Raw genomic sequence first — 20,324 nt, forward strand, 5'->3', positions numbered from 1 at the left:
CTGACTAGTCCACAATTCATTAAAATATCAACCCAATAAATGGAGAAATGAAATGGACATTGCTATGTAAAATGCAGCATCCAAGTAGTAATGAGTATGTTAGGATAAAAATAGAAGAAATATATTAACATGTTATCAAAGGCTTTTATGGTCAGAATCACAGGGTTGTTGTGTGTTTTCCGGGCTGTATGACCATATTCCAGAAGTATTCTCTCCTGACGTTTTGCCCACATCTATGGCAGGCATCCTCAGAGGCTTACTCACAACCTCTGAGGCATCCTCAGGCATCCTCACAACCTCTGAGGATGCCTGCCATAGATGTGGGCGGAACGTCAGGAGAGAATACTTCTGGAACATGGCCATGCAGCCCGGAAAACACACAACAATCCTATTATATTAACATTCTGATTCCTGGGTGGGCTTGAGAGGGACATCTGTTTCTTTAAAAGTACAGTGGTAGCAAATATACGCCTCAAAGGAAGGCAATAGCAAACTACTTCTGAAGAAATCTACCTGAGGAAACTCTATGATAGTCAAAATACGTTGGATTTTACTTGAAGGCTCATAACAATCCCAACACCCCATACGTAATTCAAATGTTTAATTTGCTATTTCTGATAGGAAAATGGGATATGGACTCTTACAGAGAAGTTTGACAACTGCGGTTATACTATTGTGTAGTGCATCATTAGTAATTCTAATGATGGACAAGATAATGCCCTTTCCCAAACTACCAGACAGACAGCAGGAATATAAAGAATACCTGCAAATGTTCTTGTCCCCAATGAAAAAGGTTGTTTTGACACTATCAAAAAATAGTGAATCACTATGAATTTATTTGCATGTTAGGACTTCTTAATAAAATTTCCTTCATGAAAAAAACACTGCACAGTGCCATAGAAATTACAAAGTCTTAGAAATTTAAATTGTGGAAATCTCAGTAAATTACAAAATGATTTGCTTTTAATGTTAAGATCAACAGATCCTACCTGCTCTAAAATGTATGGCGAGGCACAGTGGCTTCTGAAATGTTGCATTAAATACTGGAATGGCTGTACATAACAGGAAAATCCAGGTTAAAAGCTTTGTGTAATATATTTGCTTTGATCATGCTAATGACCATTTTCTAACTTGTACAAAGCCTAATGTGACAGATTTGAAACAAAGGAAGGTTTTTGGCTCTCAGAGACTGAATATTCCTTGACAAAAATGATCAGGCATAGTATTTTATACAACTACTATTAAAAAGAAAAGGACAACTGCTTCAAGCTATTTAACTTCCTGCCCTCTGTTTCTTCTAAGAATTCTTTATTTGTTTTAAAAAAAATCCTGTTGTTGTGTCTGGGATGTTTTGATAACTGCAACCTGAATTGCTCCAGGGATGTTTAGCAGTGTATCAACTTGATATAGAAAAAGAGGAAAACTGTAAAGATTCGCCATATATTTAGATCGGTACAGTCTGATATGGCTTTGCATGTCATAAAAAATTATGTCCAAGATAAGAGGTCATGAACCACGACTCCCGTTCATTTACTATCTAACAAGAGGGCCTATAACAGTGGTTTTCAAACTGGGATCACCAGATGTTTTTGGTCTTCAACTCCCAGAAATTCTAACAGCTGATGAACTGGCTGGGATTTCTGGGAGTTAATAATAATAATCTTTATTTTTGTATGCCACCTCCATCTCCCCAACAGGGACTCAGAATGGCTCACACAGGGACAAGCCCAATACAAATCACATAACATCACAAAAGCAAAAAGTTAAAACAACAAGCATCACATTTAAAAACAAATTAATCAGGTAATAGTTTAAAAAACATAATTAAGAGCAGGAAATATAAACAATCATCCACAGCATTAAAAGGTCCAATATGGACATAAATGGGCAAACAATCAAACTGATAAAAAGAGTGTCTATATCAAAATAGAACATACATAAAATAGACAAAGCAGGTAGGAAAGATAAATAAATAAGCGATAGAAATCAGACTATAATATGACAGGGCAAATTTCGATGTGGGTAAGGGCCAGGATATAACGGATTTGTCTAATCGAATGCACAACAGAACATCCATGTTTTTAACTGCTTCCGAAAGACAGAGAGGGTCGGTGCTAACCTAATCTCCCTGGGGAGGGAATTCCAGAGCTGGGGAGCCACCACAGAGAAGGCCCTCTCCCGCGTCCCCACCAACCGCATTTGCGAAGGGGAGGAAGCGAGAGAAGAGCTTCCCCAGAAGATCTTAGAGATTGCACAGGTTTGTAGGGAAAGATGCAGTCACGAAGATAGGCTGGTCCCAAACCAAGTTGTAGATCAAAAACATCTGGGGACCCCAGGTTGAGAACCACTGGCCTATAATGAAAACTAAAAGTACCACTAAAATCTTAATAAAAAAATAAAAAATAAAAAGAGCATAACATTAAAACCATTTAAAACACATTTTAAACATGTCAATAAAGATAAATGCTCATCATTAAAACACCCTTCTGTCAGTCTGATGGAGACATCAGTCATCAATCCCCCAATTGCCTGTAGAGATAGAGTTACAGTTGTAGACAACAATGTCACAATGATAACTAAGAACTTCATCAGATGGACAGGAGGGAAGTGGGGGAAAACAATTGGGAAGAGTGGGAAAACCATCTTAGCCCGTTCTCTCCCGGCAGGATCTGTCTTTGGGGATGGCCAGTCATCCCACAACCTTTCCCCATCTTCTTTCCACTTTCCTTCACTCCCCCCCCCCCCCACTTTCTGGCAGCAGGAATCTGGTAACACGGAGTCTTCTTTCCAGCTTCACATGCTGGAAAGACAGATTCCCATGGGCAGTCATGGGAAGTGGACCTGCATCAAAGGAAGGCACACTGTTTTGCCACAGTGTGAAAAGGGAGATAAATGGGGGAAACATCCATGTGATAAGGGCCCTAAGTCACAATTGTGACTATGGATCAGCCATGGATGAATAAATCTAGGTAACTGTTTTGTATTCATGATTGCTACCTAGTCATGATTGTGATACTTTTGTCAGAATGGTAAATGCCCATAACCTACTTGACTGGATATCAACTGAATAAGGAGAAGGAGGTCAATTTTGCTGGTGATTGGAGCGTGGATGATTAATAATTCAATCAGGTTTGGGAAATCAGTCCAGGAGTAGCTGATGTAGAATATTAGTAATCATCTTTCCCTGCTGATGAAAAGAAACCAGAAAGGAGGCCATCTTATTCTCTTTGGTGAGCAAGTTCCACGACTAGGAGCAGCCACTTGAAAAGGAGCTTGCAAAGGTGGTGGGATCAAGAGGTGAGCTATCTCTGAGGTGCTTAAAACTCTTATAGGTATGTAGAAATATGGTATTTGAGATACTGGACAAAGCTATGTATTGCTTTAATTGTCATAACCAGCACTTTGAATGTTGGCGGTAAATTGACTAGTAGCTAGTAAAGTCCCTATAACCAGTTGTAATCACAGAATAGTCACAGCATTTTGGACATGCTTAAATGTCTTCCCTTCTTTTCAACGACAGCTCTATGTAGAATGCATTATGGTGATCCAAACGGGAATCTTATGCCACTGTGGACAGACTCAATAGCTTTAATTGTGCAAATGCAGGGATCCAGGCTTAGATCTGAATCCAGGAGTATGCCCAAGCTGCAAATCTGATATATTGGGGAAGTGTGACCCCCATCTAGCACAACTGCTTTTTTTGAGTTGGTTAGAAAAGAGAGGCAAATGTTGGGTGTCATCAACACCTAACTTTTATCTTGAGGTTGATCTTCTAGTGACGGCTTAGGATTGTTACATACATGTTTTATTAAATGATGGTAGGTATGTGCCTGACAAATCCAGAAGTCATAAGATCAGTGTCTACTTTCAGCAGTGGATAGTTTTAAATATTTCTTCATGCCTTTCTGGACTTTCCTGAATATTACTGGAATGCACTAACATGTTTGTCACTTTTTCTATTGTTTCCTGCATTAAGGTCACTTTCAGGAATGAAGATGTTGCACTCTGGGACCATTATTTCATACCTCCAAATTCTGTGTAGAATTGAAAGCAGGCTGTTGACTGTTTAGGGGTAAAAAAATCTGCCTACCAAATTTGGGGGTCAAGGTAATCATGTGGGGAAGCCCTCAAAGATGTCATGCAGGCCAGTGGAGCACCCAACTCCTAATAGTTACCAGCCCTTGCTATAGAGAAATATAATGCATACTTGTTAAATCTGTGTAACATAAACAGACTTGGACTTCTATGGAGTTTCATGGCATCTCCTATTGTTATGCACAATACAGAAATTGTGAATATTAGACTATGTTTAAAATATGGAAATATTATAGATGTTGGCCATCTGTTATGTTTATATGGCTTGTAATGTCCAGATCCCCATGAAAAAATGTTTAGAACATTGTTTGATGTTGTAGTCTGTGTTTATGGATATCAAATAAAAATACTTTTCATCCCACATGTGCTATTCACTGGGTTAATTTTCTATATAATCAGTGTTTAACTTTGTTTCCCTTATCTACATTTGTTTATTGCTGCCCATAAAATGTAATGTTATGCTAATTATGTCTCCTTTCTGTAGCTTCCTAACTACTGATAAAACATAGTATGCTAGAGTAAGTGTCATCTGTCTACATCCAACATTATGCTTGGTGGCTGACCTCCAGAGCAATAGAATACATATACTGCTTTGAATGTATTAAGTAAAACATACTAAAATTAATGGGAAATATTAGTCACCACTTGCATAACACCCACTGATTTAAATAGGCCAACACTACTTGGGATGGACATTAATAATCTGGATGAGTCTAACTTCTCAAACACAATATAGGGATTTTTTTTAAAAAAAAACTAGAAACCTTCTTATACTCAGTGTTAAAGTATACTCACAGCATGTTTAGCTGCCCCATTAAAAACTGAATTGCAACAAAATATTTTAGCAGTGAGAATGAAAAGACAATTCTCTCCCTTCCCTTTTTAATTCCCTTGCATTTTGTATGAAATGTTATCAACTGTCCAAATACTTATGCCTTTCCTCACTAAATACAGTATTTTGCACACAAACAAATATGCTTGACATTCCTTATTGTTGTGGATTAGAGTTACTTAGAGTAACAGATTTGTTACTGCTTTGTATTCATTCTGACAATGTGAGTGCCTTCCTGGACAACTTTATTAGCCAGCAGCCACAGTGGGTAAAAGATGTCTGTTCAGCTGGCAATTGGAGCTCAAGGAGGAGGATGCTTCTAGCCCCTTCCCAGTAGAGCTCCTGTCACCATCCCGATTGTTTGTTGGTTAGTGAGGAGTCACCATCTTCCTTGTAATACTTTTGGTAACTAAGCAGATCTTCTTGGGCTGTTGCAGCTACCTGATTTTAAAATGGGATGGGAAAGACTGGATCAGGACATGTTTCTTAGTTATGCACATGTAAATAAGCAGCTAGTGTGAAATATTAGAAAAGGTTATTTATTTATTTACTTCATTTGTACCCCGCATTTCTCACCCGAAGGAACTCAAGGCAGCTTACAAAAATTACTATTTTTTCCACAAATGGCATACATAAAATGTACAAAAACCCTGCTAGCTTTGTCAGAAAAAGAAAACTTCAATAGTTATGTTCTTACATGTGAAAGCAAATATCAGAAGATATCAAATTTCCTGGCATAAGTATCTCTGTGGAAGATAAAAAGAAGCAAAGGAAAAGAAAGTGTAGATTAGGGGTTTTCAATCTATGGTCCATGGTTTGGATATGGCCTTCCAAGGTCATTTACCTGCCACCCACCCTCATTTACCCTCACTGACGGGCATGAAAACTCTTAAACTCATTAGTTGGGCTGATTTTCCCATCACACACCACTTCTTCTCCTCTTTCACCACAGAGCCTTTCCCATGACACACATCAACTTCTGGCCGAGTTATGTGGGGAAAGAGGAGTGGAAGCGGTACATGCCTCCATCTCAGTAATACAGGAGGCTTCCCATGTTGCCTTAAGAGCAATGAGGGGAAGGTGGGCGGTGATGCTTCTTCCCATGGGATGGGGGTCCAGGTAAGGTGGGTAATGTGGAGTTTGGAGTGATGGGTTCTCCATGCCCCCTGCCGGGACCCCCAAGGGTTCACCTTAGTCTAGCGTGATAAAGTTGTTAAAGTGTCCGCCATTTGTGCTGTGCCCAGCAAGCCAATGGTTTGGAGAGTAGGGACAGGCTTTGCTGTGATGGTTTAGCCAATGGACATGGCCAGCCAACCTGAGGGCAAAGTGGAGCATCTGGAGGGAGTTTTCACAGAGGTCAGCATGAGAAAACAAGAACTGGCTCTCTGTTTAAAAGTTTGAGGACCCCATGTGTAGCTGCTATGATGAAAGGGAAATGACAAGGGATACAGCTGGACCCGTTCCTGTCAATGATGTTTGGAAATGTGAAAAAAAGTACTGGAGTAAAAGACTTTGGCCAAGCAGAAGGTGAACAAGAACAGGTTTCATAACAAAGTAGCTGTACTTATAGATAATTTTCATAAATACATATAATGGAGTAGACTCAGAGAAGAGAAAAATGGCTGCAGGTTAGATTGATGCGAACAGAGATGGAACAAACAAACAAGAAGATGTCTAAAAATATATTCTGGTCTAAACTCCTATAAATTAAAATGTAAAGTTGTAATTACTGAGGGTAAGTGTGTAAAGGTTATTAACTAACAAAAAAAAACCCTACATTGAAATAAGTTACTCTTACATTAACAAAACTCACTAGCAAGATTCCAGATAAAACAAGCAAAGATTTACATCAACAGGAATGCATTATAATTTTACAAAAATATGAATGAGAACATTTTGTTTTTTGAACTGTGTGAATGAATTACTTTGGAGAGAGAGAAAAGAACCAAAACAATTGCTTTTTTTTGTATTACTTGTATTGTGAATAGTGACCACTATTTGTGGGGTTGAAATAGGGTTTACATCTTGCACTGCTAATTCTACATTGGTATTTGTCTTTAGAACTATAGGCTACAAAAAGAAGTATGTGAAAGTTCCACATGGCCATATTTGGGTAGAAGGGGACCATCATGGACACAGCTTTGACAGCAATGCCTTTGGCCCGGTGAGTCACAATAACTCTTTCTATATATTTTATAATAAATATATACAGGATGACAATAATTTAACAGGAGCACAGATTTTGTTCCTTTAAGATTATTTTTAAAAGGGGGAAATTCAGTAGGTGCATCTTTTCTCGTCGAACCTTTTTTTTTTTTTTGAAGCAAGGTAGAGATGGGAGGGAAACTCTTCTTCTGTTTCACCTTTGCTATGCTTACATACTGATCTAAATAGCTCAGTGGTAAGTCCCGTACAGAGTTCAATAGGTTGTAATCATCAGCAATATTGTATGGGATTGCAGTCTTAAATAGACAAACATTTTTCTCTTACACTGGTAAATTTGGGAGAGCGAGAGCTTCCTGTGTTTGCAACAGATGCTTGGAAATGCTCTAAAGCGAGCACAGGCTTTCTAAACATTCAGCAGTAATTGTTGCCTTAGGTAGTTAATGACCTTGAAATCTGTTACTATGCCTTGACTTTTTCTGTGTGTCAAAAGTGTACAAGAGCCATGTAGGATAGAGAAAAGCCTAGAACAGTGGTTCTCAACCTGGAGTCCCCAGATGTTTTTGGCCTACAACTCCCAGAAATCCCAGTCAGTTTACCAGCTGTTAGGATTTCTGGGAATTGAAGGACAAAAATGTCTGGGGACCCTAGGTTGAGAACCACTGGCCTAGAGATTTCTTTTAAAAATGAAGACAGACTTGTCTCTGATATTGTTTCATATCAGGAGCGACTTGAGAAACTGCAAGTTGCTTCTGGTTTGAGAGAATTGGTCATCTGCAAGGACGTTGCCCAGGGAACAGCCAGATGTTTTGATGTTTTTACCATCCTCGTGGGAGGCTTCTCTCATGTCCCCTCATGGAGCTGGAATTGATACAGGGAGCTCATCCATGCTCTCCCTGGGTTGGATTCGAACTGGCAATCTTCAGGTTAGCAACCCAACCTTCATGTCCATGCTCTCCCTGGGTTGGATTTGAACTGGCAATCTTCAGGTTAGCAACCCAACCTTCATGTCCATGCTCTCCCTGGGTTGGATTCGAACTGGCAACCTTCAGGTCAGCAACCCAACCTTCAAGTCATTAGTCGGTGATTAGAGTCTGACAATGAGTACTGTGAGTAAGAAGCTTTGCAAAGCAGTGGGATGTGTGTATAGGGTGGATGGTAGTTCATGGAAGCCTTTTGAAGAAGTGCAGATCTTGAAGAGGAACTTGCAAGGAAATAGTAATATAAGTGGTTAAATTTTGGTTTGAAAATTACATTGGGCCCTTGGTATCCTCAGGGTTTAGTTCCAGGGCAAATCTCACTAGTGCAGTATATAAAAGATCAAGATCAAGATTTTTATTTTGAATTTTTAAAAATGTTTTCAATATACTGATGATGGAATCAATGGATACAGAATCTATGGATAAGGAGGGCTGACTACACGTCACTGTGTGATTGCAGAAGAAAGTCAGACAAATTAGCAAGGATGGGAAGGATGATAGTTACTGGGACTCAAAATGACAGTAGTCATGGAAGAAGAAATAGAAAAATGTCAGAGTGTCTAAGAAAGAGAATTTTTACAATAAAGAAAAGAGGAGAGATATTAAAGAGAATCAGAGAGAAAATGTAGGGCTCATTCATATATGCATAGGCATTACTCAATTGGTCATAACCAAATGTGAGATCTTTCTCTATTAAAGTGTTCCTGCGTCTGATGTTGTACAGCATGACAGTTCTGTCAGCAGTGTTCCTTCGGCAATGAATGTTTCATATTACTCATCTCATCAGAACATATTGGCAGAACATATTGGTGAACTAGGGCAAGGGTAAAAGGAGAAGGGTGACATTAACATAGTTGTGGGGAAAAGGGTCTAAACATAAAGGCATTTGTTTTGCATTTTTGTTCTATTTCAAGCATGATATCAGATAATTTAGTTTAGATATGAACAATGAAAATTAATGTGCAGCAGAAACAATTAGCAAAGGATATTGTAGGTGCATTGTCACTTCATAAACATTGTATTCACATAGACTGTTTAACCATATTTTATTTATGAACTTCCTAGAGTTCTTTATATGTCATAAATATAGACTAACTGCTTGGAATGTTTGGCTTAGTAATAAAGCTGTCACATGATTTCAGTTGGACTGCCACCTAATTCTGTATTTTCAGTTCCTTCAAACAAGTAATTGGGATACCTGATTCATCCTGTCTACCAGCATTATATGGCACAGCTTTTCATATTTTCTTGAGTAGTAAACAGTGTAGGGAGTAAGTACAGTTCTGGTAACAGCCATTCCTGGCAGATGGGTATCAGGTGCATTTATGGACATTTGAGGCAGAATGCATGTTTGCATGTTAATGCCCCGATCTTTGAATTCTGCATCAGTTGTAATATTCGGACTGCTCCCATTGTCAGAGGTCAGACAGCTGGTGGCTGGAAAAAGAACCTTTTGCTACTTCAGCTGTGAGACTTTCACCTAGACAGTTGCATGAGATATCTCCAAGGCATCGGGTTAAGACTTTAGTAATCTGTGTCCTTGCTACATCTGCATGCTTGTTTTATTTGATTTACTTTGATTTTATTATTGGTTTTTTCCCCCATTGCCCATTTTGGCTTTGCTTTTAAAATGTATTTAAAATGTATTTGAATATATGAGCAAGATATCTTTTTAAATGATATTATAGAAATGGCTTCTATTTAGGATAGAACATGCAAGTATATTTTTAGCATGATCTTCTTAAATTTCTCCTTTGCATGGAAATAGGCAGAGTTTGAATTTATAGTAAGGAAGGTGAGTGGTGGGAATAGGCCTAGGGTATGCAATAATCTAATTCCGTTGACAAGGTAGAATTAGCAATTGTAGAAATCAATGTATGTTGTATATAGTAGTTTGTGGTATTGGCAATAACATTGCACAGCAGGATGTATCTAGTAGTAGATGAAAGTTGTGAAATTTTATTCTCGTAGCTCATTGTGAAGCTTACTTCTCCACTTTATAATATCATTCTCTCATATAATTTTCAACAGACAAGCAAAATGAAAGGGCAAGACAGTGGCAGAAATGAATCCCATCCCAATGTCCTACTTTTCTTATAACAAAGGTCATCCTGAAGTATAAAAAGCTATCTATGTCAAAAGTCTAATTTTAGTACAGCAGTATGTTTTCCTATGAAGAAATTTTAATTTCTTGTTATATGTTGAACCTATCGCCGACTGAACATATTCTCCTTTCCATTTCAGCCAAATTGCTTCCTTGTTGCTTTCCCACCCAATTATTTTTGTTGATGAACATATTAGACTTTATAGGATATAATCTGAAATGATGATTATAACAAAAAAGAGCAGATTTGGGTTTTTCCTCTCCTGTAGTACAGTATAGACTTTCAGTGCTAAACGCTGTACAGTTAGCCCTCCACATTTGTGGGTTTTGCTATTGTGAATTTGATCAATAGGTCCCCAGAATGATTCTATTGAAAGTTGACCATAGAGTCATGTTGGAGGACTTTGAGATTCCTAGAAGTGTTCTCTTTAATAAAAAAAATTAAGTGTTTTGTTATGAACATTTTTTCCACTTTCACAGCATCCTGTGCCCCAAACTCTAGCGAAAGTAAAGGGATGACTGTATTCCTTCATCTGCATTTTAGACAGATAGAATGTCCAAATCCTAGAGAGTTGCAAGAGGTGTGAACCACACAGAGTAATACTGTCAGAGGGGGCACCAAAATGATTGTAAATATAATTTTGTGCAGTGCTACAGCAGAAATTTGTTACTTTTATATAAAACTATCACTGTAGCTAGATATAAGCACAAAACATTTTTCATAAATCCAGCTTACATATACTAAAACTCCATACTAATTTACTGTTTGCACATAGGATAAAATTGTATGCTAATTTACTTTTTGAACTTTCTAATGTGCATGTGCTCTGGTCAGAGCTGTTTTTCAATTACAATGATGTTTTGAATCATATGGTTTCATGTACACACACTACAAGCATGAAATGTTGTTTTCATTGTTGCTGATTTTTATAGTTGTTGATTTTGTCAAATCTTCTGGTATTTTAGCTATAATATTGTGGTATGGTCTAATATGGGAAGTGGTCCATGGGAGTGACACCATGGGTTACTGTACTGGGTGACCCCAATCCTACTAAAACACTATCTTGGAATACCCTTTGTAGACAAAGTAATAGGGGTAATGTGGTGTAGTGGTCTGAAGGACTGAGAGACCAGGTTGGAATCCCTGCTTAGCCATGGAAAACGACTGGATGAACCCAGGGGTAATCAACTTCCCTTTGCGTCATTGGAAGACAATGGTTGTTGCACCCCAAAGGTATGAGAGCACTCTGAAAACCACACTGAGGCCAGATATTCAAGTAAAGCAGTTTATTGAGGGTTATATATGTATATATATGCAAGCAAACAGCGGAAAGAGTCAATAGAGCAAGTAGTCCATAATCTAATGTCTACAATAGTTTGAAAGGTAGTTCTACAAAGTCTTTCAAAGTTGTAATCCACAAACAGAACTTAAAGAGTTCCAGCAAAGAATCAAGTCAGTAAGCATCTAGGAATTGCAGGAAGCAGGGACAAGACACAGCAAAACGACAACTGTAATCCACCTGGAGTGTATTCCTAGAAAAGCAGGGAAACCAGAGTAACAAGGTGAGGTATACTCGAGAGTCACAAGACACAAACTCCAACAGGGTATCCTGGAAACGGCATGGAAACAAGGCAAGGATCAAGAGACAGGAACAGAGATGCTTCTCCCAAGAATGGCAATGTTGACACCGCAACAAAAACAAGTAGCGAGGTCCCTTTAAGGAAACCTCACAGCTTCACATGGGAAAGTTTATTAATTACAGCGCTTGAGAGCCAAACGTTTACTTCTTCTCCATACTTCTCTTTGGCTCCTATCCTGTGATATAGATTGTCTCCAATCAAAAGACACATCCTCCCCTACAACAGCTCAATCTGGTGAATCCAGCCTTGAGTTAACATTGGAATGTTCTCCAATTAGCTGTTCCTCTGTAAGCACAACTTCCGGCACCTGCAAAGTCATTCGGCTCTGATCCAAACCCCGGAGAGGCTCAAAATCCAAATCAGCCTCTGGGTCCCACTCTGTCTCCTGTGGAGGGCCAGATCCTGATGGCTGAGCTATAACAATGGTAAACCTTCTTTAAAGAAACTTTTACCAAGAAAAGGCCATTATAAGTTTGTTTTAGAGAAATGATTCAGAAATGATTTCAAAGACCACCACCACAACAATATGTCATATAGACAAGGGTATGTTGATGTTTACTATTAAATATCATGTACACACATGGTGCTCATAATGTTTAACTGAACATTCATATTGTTTTAAAACAAGAGAGAAATCAAAATATTAGTGCAAATAAGATATTTTCACTGTTTTCAATAAAATAAGTGTTGGTACTACAATAATATTATACATTAGTAAATGAAGCTGTGCCAAGCTGATTCTAGACAAGGTTTATATTATGCAATTTTTATGTATCATTCTTAGAATTTTACAAGGAAACCAAGCAAAATGTCAAGAGTCAGATGCCAATTAACAAACAAAACAGAGTTTATTCAGGAGATAGGCCAAAAAGTAAACATAAACACAGAAGATAGCTTTAAACACTTAACTATTAGTGTTTAAAAAGCAGTCCAAACAAAAATATATATCAAAAGTATGTTTTAGCAAGCCAACTGGATTATCCACGCAAGTATTTAGATAAAACTAAAAAGATGCTTCAATTCAGCTTCAAAAACAAATTGAGTTGGCTTATAAAAAAATAGACCAAATAAACAAGGACTTGGAACCTTCCACAAACCTTCCAAGGGCTACAATTAGTAGCTTAAATCCAGAACAGGAAAATAAAGCCAAGGAAAAACAAACTTAGAGCTGGTGCAAAAGGCACTTTGGGTCCAAGCCTTTACTGTTGCAGCCAGCCGGCTCTGTGGAATTAAAGGGACAGTTCTAAAAAGAATCACCAAACTGGTCTGAGAACAAATAAACTAGAACTGCAGCAAACTGCTTCTACGATGCAGATAATGCCAGGAGCTCCAAAGGAAAGGCGAAGAGGTGTCGTCAGGGTGATCCAGGGTCAGGGCAGGAGACAGCAGCAGGGTCAGGAGGGCAAGCCAGTGGTCAAGAGCCGTGAGTAGTCATCCATCAAAGGGCAAAGACAGAAGCAAGGTCGAGTTACAATCCAGGGTCCAAAAGGGTGCAGTCATCAAAACCAGGTCCACGAAATGGCACAAAGAGCCAAGGCAACGATGGTAACAGCAGCTAGAAATAGTAATCAGAGTGCAGTCCAGGGAAACCCACACAGTTCCAGCCCTCCGTTGCAGAGCAATCCCAGATAACTTACATCAGAAGCAAAGTCCCAGTCTAGTCTTCTTGAATGAACAGAAATCCCAATGTCGCTTCAGGAACACCTTGCCACACGCAAAGTGACGTGACCAAACATTCCCAATTTATTCCCCTTCCTCTTGGGTGACCAAACACTCACACCCAAACAACAGGTGTCCCAGATCTTACTCAGAATCAGAACTCCACACAGCTAGAGCTCGTGGATCAGGCGTGCCTAATTGCTCGTCGGAATTCCAATCATCCTGCCCATACTCACCCCCATGCACACTTAAAGAACCATCCTCCCTTCTCCAAGCAGCCCAAGTGGGATCTGCTCCTGAAGATACCCCAGGTTCAGTAGTATCCATAGGCCCCAATTCCCCAGACATCTCCGGTGGCTGTGCCCATTCAGTGCCCACTTCCCCAGCCACCACCTGTTCATCAGCATCCATTTCTTCCTCAAACTCCCCATCTGAATCTTCCTCAGAAGATTCCCCATTGAGCTCTCTAATCCATTTCCTGCGCAACTCCTCCAATGAGCCCTCCTCGCGAGGGTTTTTCCTTCCTCTTCTAATCCTACCACCATCATCCATAATCCCCGAAGGCGCAGTCACAACACAAGATTACCTTCTTCTTCGATACTTTCCCTTTGCATAGTCCAACCTATTTCTTATCACAAAAAAATCCAAAAATAAATTAAGGACGAGAAGATTAAATGCCATTTTTTCTGGAGGCAGTAGGGATTCCCCCTGAAAGCATCCAAACACCCTAAACATAATCATGGAAAAAAATAATTTTGGAGACATTAATTCCCCATATCCCATGTACCCAGACTGATTAGGAAACCAAAAGTGTATTTAAAAAGTTTTCTAAGGAAAACATTGGTTAGGAAAATGCTTACAAAAATTACTTTTTGAACTGAGAGATAAAAGAAACAATTTTTTAAAAATGTAGTTTCTAAGCCAAACATTGATTAAGGAAAAGTTTGGAAAAGTTACAATTTTTGGATGAAAACTCCTGGTATTTCTCAGGAATGGATGGCGGATTCAAAAGATTTTTTTTAAAGTAATTTTTCAAAGCTTTGCTCTAACTAATATTGGGTGGTTATTGTTTTTGTTCTTCATGTTTCTCTTTTTCTAGCTATGTGAGTAGTTATCAGTTTATATGATACAAGAGTGCTGTACTAAAAGTGTGAATGTCTAAACAATACAACTGACCAGCTACAGATTTAGCTCTTAATTACTTTCCAGCATGTTAGATTAAGAAAAACAGGCCTTTTGTATTTTATTGTTCAAAGAGCAGCTTTGTTCAGTGGAAAGAAGGAAATGTACTGTAATGCTGTTACTTTGATATTGTCTGGTTTAATCTCCATTTTGAAACAAACCATACCAGTTATTCATAATGACTTTAAAAAGACAAAAAACAACCAGCCTTCAATGATCGGGAGCCACTAAAAGGAATCCTGGCTTTCCCTTTATCACATTCTTCCTATTATTTAAGGGCATATACGTATTTTGCTTCAGCGAGTCCATTTGAATGGTTTCCTTTAAATGAACCAATGCTTTTATCAAGTTTTTATGAGACAAAATTGCATTTTGCTTTAACTGCAGCTAATAGAAGTCTCAGTTTTGGGAGAGATTTTGAAGTCAATTTTGCAAACATAAACTACTTTATGTGTAGTTTCCAAAGCCACAAGGGCTACTTATACATGAGTGTATACGGTAAAGATAGATCTATATATCTTACAGCCAGGTTTTTGTTCAGCAAGTAGAAATTATTGAGGTCATGTTGACAGGCCATTCCTGTCAGAGTATTTGCAGCGCAGCAGTAGTTGGATGGAAGCAGTGGAACGCAGAACGAAGAGACACTCAGAGACGTTGGTAAAACTATTTACAAAGTTTTACTGTATGCAGTAGTAATCAACACAAACAGACTTGCAGACAACAGATGAACACAGGACTGTTCTGTTCTCCAACAGAACTTGACTCTGATTCTAGGCAGACAGAACTCAACTGAACTGACGCAATCGTTATGCACAAACACTTGTGTCTGGATACTCCCTAGTTCCAGCCACACATCAAGGTCATCATAGCTTCTTGGCAATTAACTCTTTCCACACTATGGTACATTCTGGATGATGCAATCAGTTGCAATACAAGCATGGCACAAATTGCATTTAAACACTATCAATACACAAATCCCACATTAACAATTCCAACTGTTCCAAACTGGCAGGGTAGTCCTGATTACTCTGTTGCTGTCCTACTTTTTTCAATTTTTTTAAAAATACACTAGTTATTCTCTCCTCTCACTTTACAGCTTTATCCTTGGCTTACATAAGATGCTGCAAATTGAGTTCAAAGTGCAAAAGAAGTTTCACTCAATTAGGGCCCCTTCCAGACATAGCAAAAACCCATGAGGAAGCGGGTTAAAATAATCCATTTCCACACGGGTTTCTGTCCCCACTCCCAAACCAAACCCTGAACTTCCTCTTGAGTGATGGTTAGATGCCATTCTGGGTCAAACATCAAGCCTCCTCCAGCCCCCCATTTCCCCAAAAAACTTACTGTAGATGCCTGCCGGCTGCACAAACCTTTCTTTATAGTATTGCTAACGTGTGAAAATGTCACACACACACACACACACCCGACACACACACACCATTTTTGCACATCAGGAGGAATGTGTAGAGGGCGCTGCTCTGCCAGCAGGCTCCTCCAATAAGTTTCTTGGAAGAAAATGTGGAGCTCTTTCGGGCTCCGGGAGCCTGAAAAAGTGGGTTGGCTGTGGGGATTGACCCCTGGGACTACAGAAGCAAGCCTGGGAGTCAATCCACAGACACCCAGCACCTAGAAAAATTCAAAGCTTAGCTTAAGGTCTGGATCTTCTTGGTGCCAAACCCAGTTTTCTCCTCATTGATTCACTTTTACCTGAGGCATCGCTTGGACTCCTGTGGTGAAAACAGGACAGGTCCTAACTCAGGAAGAAGAAGATGACCATAGAGGACACAGCCTTTTCAGTAGGTTCAGGCAAAGGCAACCTGCTTCAGCCTTTTCTAGCTTATGTGTTCTTCCTATTAATAACTTTTTCCCTCTCAATTGTACTCTTATATTGCTTTGCCACTCATGTTTCATCTTGAAATGCTGCTATATTAATACGGCAGAAGCTAGACCTCTATGCAATATATACTATCTGATGTAACATTTTAATTGCATAGATGCAGCTGCAGGAATTAAAAGGGGATAAACTGAAGAAAGCTATAAAACTGATTATGAAGAGAACAGAAACGTGGCCAGAGGAAAAAAATTCCTATAATAAGAAAACATATTTTTGCCCAAAGGTCTTTAGGCTTCATGGATAACCTTCTGGCATGAATTTGACCTCTTCGAGAGCAGGCTTAAGGAGTCCCAGGGGAGGACTGAATAGAAAAGATTTGTTTTTCTGGTTTTAGAAACTATAAAACTGTTTACAGAAGTGTAAATCTTCATAGTTCTGGGCTTTTGTTGTTAGAACTGTTACCCAACAGCATTATAATGTTTAACAGGAAACTCAAGTCTCTGTTCATCCTATCTGCATGAATACATTCAAAATTACATGATTAGAATATGGTCAGAAAACAGTAGACCTGAGTCAGAGAAGTGTGCAGAATGTTATTTAATTTTAAATATGAACCATGTATGTTTGAAAAATAATCAGCTAAGACATAATAAAGGCCTGTGAATTTCAATAATGTACTCATATGCTGTTCCAGTGTCATGTGTTCCTGTCAGATAAATAGACTGATAGCTTCCTCTGTATTTTGCAAACAGAATAAATATTAGCCACAAGTAAGGGCTGTATGTTCTGTGTCAGCATAATTAAATTCTGTTTAAATACAAGTCAGTTCTTTCAGGTCTCAGATTCATACAGTACTAGTAGCATTTTTTGTGCAAAAAGTCTCTGTGTGAAAATTTTGCAAGAGTCCCAAACAACAAAAATGTGAAAAAGTTCACAGCTGTGGATATTTTTTCCCAGTGGGACATCTAAAAATGTCAATATACTTTACTCAGGAAGGTTTCCTAACATTTCCATTAAGCATTAGTACTTGTAGCTATTTTTCCTCTTCCACTTTCTCCCTCATTTTATGTTGAACCATTCAGGCTGTAGGCTTTGTTCTGTTGATTTTATGTAAGCTGCCTGGGAGCCTTTTTGGTGAAGGAGTACAACAAATAAACAAACAACAAGAACAAAATAAGTAATGCACACAGTCTCCTCCTCTATTGAATTGAATCTCAGGAAGAGGAATATAAATCATTGACTCTGATATGAACAAGAATGGTGGCAGTTTTCAGTTGGAGAAAACGAGTATTCTCTTGTACTACAGTTCCATATTTGAACATCCAAAAGTCTTGTGCAAGAATTATTTTGTGAATAAGATTACATTTTTGAACAAAAACATTTGTATTTTCTACACATAAAACACGAGGAGAGTAATAATGTGCATTTTTCTCCACTTCAACACTTCAGGATGTTGAAACAAGAGAAAATAGCACAAAATTCTCACTAGTCTATTTTTATTTCCCCTTTTGAAATAAACTTTGAAAGCCAAAGAAATAATAATAATAAAACCAGATTCAGATTAGCCAGTATTTGCCAACTACTGCTCATCTAGCCTAGGGAAATGCTGAAGTTTTCTTGGGGACAAGGCTACTGCTTGCTTCCCTTATGAATAAAGGAACAAAATAATGGCTAAATGTCCCAATTTTAATTCATTTTGCTGACTAAAATATGTCCCTAATCCCTCTTTTGACACTTCATAGTTTTGCAACTAAAATATGTACTTTTCTGTAAGCACAGAATCTTGTTGACAACTATTCAGAAACTTTTTCATATCATGTTTTCTGATTTTTTTTTTTTGTGAAAAATTTACACCGCACCTCCTTCTATGGAAAAGACAATACAATGATTTTATTCAAGTAATTCTATAGGAAATTTCCAGGACATTCCTGAAATGCCAAAAACAAAAAAAATATGCAAATGCCTTCATTTTCTGCTAGCAGAAAAATATTTGGTATTTTACATTCCTTTGTGAAACAATTAAATAAGTGAAGATTTATCTCCCTCCTTTTAAAAGTTACATAGAACTTCCCATAATGACCAATTCAAATGAAAACAGCCAGGGAGTAAAGAAAACAATTGTGAATTTCCAGAAGGCATAGCTGGCTTTTAGACAAGCTTTTTGTTTGTAGCCAGAGTTCTTCCACAGAGGACATAAAGCCATTCTGTGCTTTCCATTGTTCCTAATTGACTATAGTTGCTTGACAACAGGCTGAGTGAATACTGTCAAGAACAAATTTCTACAGTCTACATTTTACATATGTGAGAGCGATTCAGATGATTTGTAGTGTAGAAACCTCAGAGTTGAGGTAATTTTCCATCTGGCCCAATCAAGATATACCAGAACAAGAAACTAGAAGGAAAAATCTCTCTAAATGGAGTGGAAGTAAAATGCACAGGCAGCGTTTTTCTGTTTTGCTTGTTTGTTTTATACAAAACATAGCCTCAAAGCTAACTGGATATTTACACAGAAGATAAATCCATGGAGGTAAACAAAGGGAATCTTGACTATTATTAACTGTGAGCACTTTTTGCAGTGGCGTGAGAGATCCAAGTGTCCAGAGCAAGATAAAGTTTTGTCAAGTGATGAAATTAAAATGTGTAGTGCAAGATAAATACATGCCTCTCACTTAAAAAAAATATTTGGGAGTTTTCTTTAAGGGTGATGACTTAATATGGTTAGAAACTAGAGAACCAGTTTTAATGTACTTCATGTAGATTTCCTGGTTGGACCAGACTATTACAGAACTATTATTCCACTTTTGTCTTCCAAGTTTCCTTCCTGGCTGCCGTTTTCTACATTCTCCTTCAGAGGTATTTCCCATTACATTAGCCTTGTGTATTATGTCAGGGGAGCCCCTGATAGCACAGCGGGTTAACTCACTGAGCTGCTGAACATGCTGACCAAAAGGTCAGTGGTTCGAATCCAGAGAGCAGGGTGAGCTCCTGCTGTTAGCCTCAGCTTATGCCAACCTAGCAGTTCGAAAACATGCTGATGTAAGTAGATCAATAGGTACCGCTCCGGCGGGAAGGTAACGGCACTCCATGCAGTCATGCTGGCCACATGACCTTGGAGGTGTCTATGTACAATGCCGGCTCTTTGGCCTGGAAATGGAGATGAGCACCAACCCCCAAAGTCGTACACAACTGGACTTGATGTCAGGAAAAACCTTTACTTTATTATGTAAGCAGGGCCGGCCCCACTCATGCGGCAGCTGACGCCGCCGCCTCGGGCGCAGGCCCGGGGGGGCGCCGTCAGGCTGGGCGGGAGGCGGGGCACCGCCCTGACGGTGCCCCGCCTCCCGCCCAGTGCGCCCTGGCCCGTCTGGCCTGCTTGAAAAGGCCAGACGGGCGAGCGGGAGTAGCGTGGGAGGCGGGGCCAGCTCTGACGCCGCTCCCCCCCCCGCCCAGCGTGCCTTGGCCCCGCCTCCCACGTTGCGTGGGAGGCAGGGCCAAGGCACGCTGGGCGGGGGGGGAGCGGCGTCAGAGCTGGCTCCGCCTCCGCTACTCCCGCTCGCCCGTCTGGCCTTTCCTACCAGGCCAGAAAGCAGCGGAGGTCCCTCCAGGCCGCAATCGCGGCCTGGAGGGACCTCCGCTGCTTTCTGGCCTTCTAGGAAGGCCAGACGGGCGAGCGGGAGTAGCGTGGGAGGCGGAGCCAGCTCTGACGCCGCTCCCCCCCCGCCCAGCGTGCCTTGGCCCTGCCTCCCACGCAGCGTGGGAGGCGGGGCCAAGGCACGCTGGGCGGGGGGGGAGCGGCGTCAGAGCTGGCTCCGCCTCCGCTACTCCCGCTCGCCC

General features: G+C 39.7%; 1 protein-coding gene across 3 annotated transcripts in view; it reads left to right on the forward strand.

Annotated features, from left to right (window-relative positions):
• The window catches only part of immp2l (inner mitochondrial membrane peptidase subunit 2), a 658,834-nt gene that overhangs the window by 528,286 nt on the left and 110,224 nt on the right, over positions 1-20,324 (forward strand). For all 3 annotated transcript variants that reach the window (XM_003221201.4, XM_008111145.2, XM_008111144.3), the window contains exon 5: positions 6,989-7,091. In XM_003221201.4, the coding sequence (XP_003221249.1) occupies positions 6,989-7,091 (103 nt within the window). The remainder of the gene's footprint in view (positions 1-6,988; positions 7,092-20,324) is intronic.

Source organism: Anolis carolinensis, chromosome 5 (genome assembly GCF_035594765.1).
Source record: "Anolis carolinensis isolate JA03-04 chromosome 5, rAnoCar3.1.pri, whole genome shotgun sequence".
Classification (NCBI taxonomy): domain Eukaryota; kingdom Metazoa; phylum Chordata; class Lepidosauria; order Squamata; family Dactyloidae; genus Anolis; species Anolis carolinensis.